The sequence below is a fragment of the Clupea harengus genome, chromosome 3 (genome assembly GCF_900700415.2).
Source record: "Clupea harengus chromosome 3, Ch_v2.0.2, whole genome shotgun sequence".
Taxonomy (NCBI): domain Eukaryota; kingdom Metazoa; phylum Chordata; class Actinopteri; order Clupeiformes; family Clupeidae; genus Clupea; species Clupea harengus.
Window position 1 is genome coordinate 5335931 of NC_045154.1, and position 7500 is coordinate 5343430.

A 7500-nucleotide genomic window follows, 5' to 3' on the forward strand; every position below is an offset into this window, starting at 1 on the left:
CACAAACTATTCCAACTCCTCCCCTCTGGTAGACGCTACAGATCACTGTTCGCCAAAACCTCCAGACACAAAAACAGTTTCTTCCCCCTCGCCGTCTCACTACTGGACAGCTAACCCACTGTAGCATATATATTTATATTTATATATTTATCCCTGCACTTCTTGCACTCTCCACTTCTTCTTTGCACTATTGTTGTGTAACATTTCACAGCTACTGTATATAGCCATTCCGCCTTGTATATACTTTCTTAAACTGTTGCACTGTTTGTTTTGTATTGTGTTGTAATGTATATTTTGTGTAAGCACACTGAGAGCCACTTTACCAAGTCAAATTCCTTGTTTGTGCAAACTTACTTGGCCAATAAAACCTGATTCTGATTCTGATTCTGAAACTTACCCACACACGCACACTCTCTCTCTCTCTCTCCCTCACACACACACACACACACACACACACACATGCACACTCTCTCTCTCTCTCTCTCCCTCACACACACACACTCTCTCTCTCTCTTTCACACACACACACATAAACTCTCTCTCTCTCTCCCTCACTCACACACACACACTCTCTCTCTCTCTCTCTCTCTCTCTCTCTCTCTCTTTCTCACATGCATACACAGTCACAAATCCACACACACACGCTCTCTCTCTTACAGACATATACACAGACACGCCCACACGTTTAGGGAGGGGCTTAATATTTCATAACAAATCACTTCCTGGAGCCCAGACTGCGAGGAGAAGGTGGGGGATAACCCCCCATTATGCAGAGTCACATACACACACTCATACACACACACTCATACACACACACTCATACACACACACAAACACCCATACACACACACCCATTATGCAGAGTCACATACACACACTCATACACACACACTCATACACACACACTCATACACACACACCCATACACACACACCCATTATACAGACCAGAGGAAGCTCCTTCTCCACGTACACACACACACTCACACTCATACACACTCACCCCTAATGCAGACCAGAGGAAGCTGCTATTCCACGTACACCCACACATGTGTGTGTGTGTGTGTGTGTGTGTGTGTGTGTCTGTGTGTTGCATAATGAAACAGGGAAGCCACAGCTCTGGCGCTGATGAGAGTCATCTATCGATCAGTATGGCCACCGGATACACAACAGTGCATCCTCCTTTAACACACACACACACACACACTCTCACACACACCCACACACTCTCTCTCACACTCACACATTCTCACACACACACACACACACACACATACTCTTTAGGGTCAGGGTTAGGGTTAGGGTTAGGGTTAGCAAACACAAGGCCTGCTAGTGATGAGGATAGGCTCCCAGTGTTACTACTGTGGGGGACAGCCTTAAAGAACAGTGCAGTTTAAGTGTATTTATGGGCCTTGTGAGGCAGGGGATCTCACTTGCTCAAACCATACCAGTTGTCTTTTACAGGAAGTACTCCCAAGCCTGTTTGTTTGGACTGTTGTCTTCGTTTAAAATCGACAGGCAATTATTTTTAAAAGGCAGGAAGCATGTTATTGGGAGTGCTCGCACAGCCACAAAGGGTTTGTCATAACTCATTCTAGATGAGCAACTCTGGCCTATCTGGGGCAATTAGGAGGCAGACGCTCTATAGCCTGAAAGCAGAGCCATTAGCTTCCTTCAGCTCTATAGCCATTAGCTCCCTTCAGCTCTATAGCCATTAGCCCCCTTCAGCTCTATAGCCATTAGCCCCCTTCAGCTCTATAGCCATTAGCCCCCTTCAGCTCTATAGCCATTAGCTTCCTTCAGCTCTATAGCCATTAGCTTCCTTCAGCTCTATAGCCATTAGCTTCCTTCAGCTCTATAGCCATTAGCCCCCTTCAGCTGCCTTTAGATCACAGTTAGCAGGGTTAGCACACATGCAGAGGAGCCTTACTGGAGCTCAGAGTGTGGGAACCCCATAGGAGCTCAGAGTGTGGGGTTCCCACAGGAGCTCAGAGTGTGGGGTTCCCACAGGAGCTCAGAGTGTGGGGTTCTCACAGGAGCTCAGACCTTACAGAACTTCAGCATGGCACTAAAGTAATTCAGAAGATGGGGATCCAGTAATGACTCTGAGTATGAGACAAACAGTAGGGTTAGGGTTAATGACTCAGAGTATGAGACAAACGCACTCATTCATTCTAACTGTATTGTAGGTAAGGTTCATATCGACTCCTTGTGTCTTTCCTAGTGTATTTTTTATTCATTAAAGCTAATTATAATACGGGTAGATGAAATCAAGCATTCTGATTGGTTGAAAGGAGGTCACGGGGTGTACTGTATTGAGCCATAATGTACTGTACAGCTGTTCCATATCAGTGCACACTCAAAATATACTACCTTAGTTGGAAAAAAAATGGCGGACCAAATAGAATAGAATAGAATAGAATAGAATAGAAAAGCCTTTATTGTCATTGTATTTAAACAACGGAATTTTGAGTGCTTCTCCTATTGGTGCGACGAGGGACAACATATAACACAACAACAACATATAACAGAACAATACTACAACTATCCAAAAACAGTAGGAACAGTCCAAAAATATATATATATATATATATACATTAAGAGTTGAACAAAGTGCGGTGGCATAGACTTAAGTACTTCAATATATACATCAACAGTACTTCCCTGAGGTGCTTTACAATAAACACAGACAGCTTTGTTTATACACATGTGTAAGGTGACTGAGATGGTATGTGACTTGCAGTCAATAAAGTGCTTAGTGTTTAGTGCATGTCTGTATTTAGAGTTCTGATGGGCGTCGGGAAAAAAATGTTCTTAAGACGCGTGGTCCTTGCTCTAAAGGATCTGTACCGTCTGCCTGAGGGCAGGAGAGTAAACAGGTGGTGGCCTGGGCCTCCGTAGATCATCGTATTTGTACCTAAAAGTTTTAAGTTTTACTTTTTTTTGCTTAGATTTTAAGAAAGTTACCGAGAAATAGACACTGTACAATATAAAAACCCCATTATTGTAACTAAAATACGTCTAAGAGGATTTGCGAGGTGTATGAGCCACCTATCAAAGGTTAGCATGCTACTAGCCGTTAGCGATTAGCAATTCCTCTGTGTTTTTGCAAAGCATCTGCCCCAACTTTCCCGACATTTACATTTATCTTGTACATAATCCATCCCCATAAACCGGAGATTTCAAGAGTAGAGATGCCTTTCAATATGCAGTTGCAGGATGGGTGAACGACACCAAGATATGGCATTTGGAGACAAAAACAATATGTATTAGATCACAGGACATGTATCCTGGATCTTATCAAAGCTAACCGTTCCTGAGCAAGCAAGAGTGCCAATATGGGCTAACGAGTTGTAGCCAAATCCCAAAGGGCTAAACAGCTTGCTAGTTATTAGCACTCTAGCTTGCTCAGGAGAGTTTAGCCATGCGGTTTGCCCTCAGAAGGGGGCCTTGCATTCACACCATGCTTTGGAGGCTGGTGAACACCATGTGTTTGGTGCTGGTGCCTGGCACTCACTATTTTACTCTGTGTTTTGGTGTTATAGAAATGAACCCTATATTTTTGTACACTCTGTGGTCTTTCTCCAATGTATGTTGCGGCTCACGAGCCGGGTCGTAACACACACACACACACACACACACACACACTCACACACTCACGAGCCGGGTCGTAACACACACACACACACACACACACACACACACACACACACACACACACACACACACACACACTCACGAGCCGGGTCGTAACAGCAGCTTGAACCTTTGTGCATTTCTCCACCGCAGGAATGACCCCTGTAACACCTGATCACAGCGTTTGGGTTCGAACCCTTTTTCATAGCGTTTGGGTTCGAACCCTTTTTCATAACGTTTGAGTTCGAACCCTTTTTCATAGCGTTTGGGTTCGAACCCTTTTTCATAGCATTTGGGTTCTAACCCTTTTTCACAGCGTTAGGGTTCGAACCCTTTTTCATAGCGTTTGAGTTCGAACCCTTTTTCATAGCGTTTGGGTTCGAACCCTTTTTCATAGCATTTGGGTTCGAACCCTTTTTCACAGCGTTAGGGTTCGAACCCTTTTTCATAGCATTTGGGTTCTAACCCTTTTTCACAGCGTTAGGGTTCAAACCCTTTTTCACAGCGTTTGGGTTCGAACCCTTTTTCACAGCGTTTGGGTTCGAACCCTTATTCACAGCGTTAGGGTTCGAACCCTTTTTCATAGCGTTTGGGTTCGAACCCTTTTTCACAGCGTTTGGGTTCAAACCCTTTTCCACAGCTATTTTGGGGGAAGATATTGGTATCTACTGTAAGTGTCACACACACTCTCACACACACACACTCTCTCACACACACACACACACACACACACACCTACACACACACACAACTCTCACACACACACACACACACACACACACTCTCACACACACACACACACACTCTCACACACACACACACACACACACACACACACACACAGACACACACACACACACACACACACACACACACACACACACACACACACACACACACAATGGCGGTGTGGCCCAGAAACCACTGAATGGAGCTTGCAGTGATGATCAACGCTTATTGGTTAAACGCTAGGGTTAGGAAATGGTGCAGTATTTGTATCATGGCAATAATGCTGAGACTATAAACATGTCTTCAAACATGGTTAGTTTTGGTTCATTGGTTCAGTGCAGTCTGGGATTCTAGTTCTAGTCTAGCACTCTGAGATTCAGACGAATCTCAGCCGTCTGCAACGGGGAAGGGGTCTCTTCCTGGGGACTGGAAAAGGAGCTGCTTATATAGGCCATACAGAGCCACACCGGGCCCAGGTGTAGCTCATCAGGCCCAGATGACCTCACCACTCCAAACAGGAAACCTGAAAAAGGGAATAGAGCCAGCACGATCAAAACAGGGTTCCCACCGGGAGTACCGGCAGACCAGCTATTGCTAAATAACTAACAACTACTAACAACTACATTTGAACCACTACATTAAACAAATACACATTTTTAAAGATTTATTTTTGGGCTTTTTGGCCTTTAATTGATAGTCTTAGTGAAGAGTGGGACAGGAAATGAGAAGAGGCGGGGAGTGGACAGGAGAAATGATATCAGGCCGGAATCGAACCTGTGTCCTCCATGGGCATCAAGCCCGAATGTGGTCGGGGCTACTGGTTGCGCCACAGTGCCCCCCACAAATACACATTTTACATACCACAGCCTATAATGCCAAACAACCAAACTGATTCAGCAGCTTTCAGTCATGACCAGGTCCGATCCTCTGCACTTCCACTTCGTCTCCTCTCAAACATCGCCATCAGCAACATGTAATTTGCCATATACAGTGGGGAAAATAAGTATTTGAACCCCTGCCGATTTCGCAAGTTTGGCCACTTGCAAAGAAATGTGTGATCTATAATTGTAATAGTAGGTGTATTTTAACAGTGAGAAACAGAATATCAACAAAAAATGTATGACATAATTTGCATTTGATGCAGAAAATAAGTATGTGTGTGTATGTGTGTGTGACCCGATGCTTCTGGAGCCATGGTGGAATGGGTTAGGGTTAGGGTGGACACTTTAAGGGCTGAGGAGGGTTAGGGGTTAGGGGTTAGGGTGAACCCTTTAAGGGCTGAAGAGGGTTAGGGGTTAGGGTGAACCCTTTAAGGGCTGAAGAGGGTTAGGGGTTAGGGTGGACACTTTAAGGACTGAGGGGGGTTTGGGGTTAGGGTGAACCCTTTAAGGGCTGAAGAGGGTTAGGGGTTAGGGTGAAGCCTTTAAGGGCTGAGGAGGGTTAGGGTTAGGGGTTAGGGTGAACACTTTAAGGGCTGAGGAGGGTGTCGTTCCTGTAAATGTTCAGGCATGTTGAACATGGCCGTGGAATCCAGCGGTGGAATATCACATTGACTCCTTGACCAGGGGCGACTCAGTAATACTCAGAGTTAAAAGCCAAGACGTGTTCACAAGACAGAGCTGGAGCGTGTTGTGCACCCCTGGGCAAAGAGCTTAAAGTGCTGATCCATGTCATTGTACACTTTAATGTGAATAGCATCTATGAAGCTGATTTCAGTGCCACGCGCACAAATATTATCAGAGATTGTAATTGATTGTCTCTCTCTGTCCCTCCCTCTCTCTCTCTTGTCTCTTTAGGCTTCCTTATGTGGAGAATGAAACGGGTTTCGTCGGCATGGTCTCTTTGCTCACCACTGGGACACCTCTAATCCCGTCTGCAACCATGTTAACAAGCTCTACACACTAGCTCGACACACTAGCTCCTTAGCTTCACTGACTAGCCATGTTAGCAAGCTCTACACACTAGCTCACTTGCTCATTCACTGACTAAAGAGGAAGTGTGTAGGACTGGCTGCTTACGCACAAAAGAATCATGTAGTGTCCCTCTCTCTTTACCAAGGGGGGCGGGTACAATTTTGTATTTTTTATATTTTTTTTCCAACTTTTTGTATATTTGCGAGAAGAAGAGGAGATGGGCCTGCATGCCTCTCCCTACCCAAGTGCCTTGCTCTGCTTCCTGGACGGCCTGTCCTGGGGGTTCATCTTCCCCTGCTATTGGCTGCTGGACCGCCTGCTGGGATCCTGTGTGCCCACCTCCCTGGAGAGGCGCCGCCGCTCACAGGACCCCTGCTCGTTCTCGTCCCTCAGCGTGGCGGTGGCGGTGCCCCTGTACCTGCTGCTGCTGCTGGCCTCGCTGCCTCTGGCCCTGCTGGGCTTCCTGGTGTGGGCGCCCCTGCAGGCGACCAGGCAGTCTTACCTCTACACCCACGAGCCAATCAGCGACAAGCAGCGGGCAGCCGAGCAGGGGGCGGGGCTGGTACCGGGCGAGTGGCGTCCGCAGGGGCGGAGCTTCTGTTTCGGCAGTGCCAACGTGTGCCTGCTGCCGGATGCCCTCGCCCGCTTCAACAACCTGACCAACACGCAGGCCCGCGGCACAGAGATAGGCAGACGCATCCGCAATGGAGCCAGCCGTCCGCAGATCAAGATTTACATCGACTCCCCAACCAACACCTCCATCAGCGCCGCCTCTTTCAGCAGTCTGGCCGCTCAGAACAACGCAGGGGGCTTCAGACGCACCTCCTCCCTGGACCAGCGGGCGGAGCCGGAGCCTGCAGACACCCCTGCTGGTGACTGCCCCGCCCACCACTCGCCAGACTGCCCCGCCCACCCCTGTGCAGGTCTACCTTCTACCACCGCATCATCGAACTGCCCTGCACACCCATCAGTAACTACCCCTGCCATCACAGCGTCAGCCGACTGCCCCGCCCATTCCTCAAGTGCGTCATGCTCCGCTCCTGACTGCCATCTGCCCTCAGAGGCCAATCAGAATACTCCAGATTGTCCCCTGCACTCCTCCAATCAGGACACCCATGACTGCCCTATGCACTCCTCCAATCAGATTGCTTCTGACTGTCCCATGCAGTCCTCCAATCAGAATGCTCCTGACTGCCCCCTGCACTCCTCCAATCAGATTGCTT

At 47.5% G+C, this 7500-nt stretch overlaps 1 protein-coding gene across 1 annotated transcript in view; it reads left to right on the forward strand.

Moving 5' to 3' along the window:
- smpd3 (sphingomyelin phosphodiesterase 3) overlaps positions 1-7500 on the forward strand; it is a 39859-nt gene that overhangs the window by 10113 nt on the left and 22246 nt on the right. The window contains exon 2 of the mRNA XM_031564347.2: positions 6161-7500. This exon is cut by the window's right edge and continues 725 nt beyond it. Within this exon, the coding sequence (XP_031420207.1) occupies positions 6495-7500 (1006 nt within the window). The 5' untranslated portion in view covers positions 6161-6494. The remainder of the gene's footprint in view (positions 1-6160) is intronic.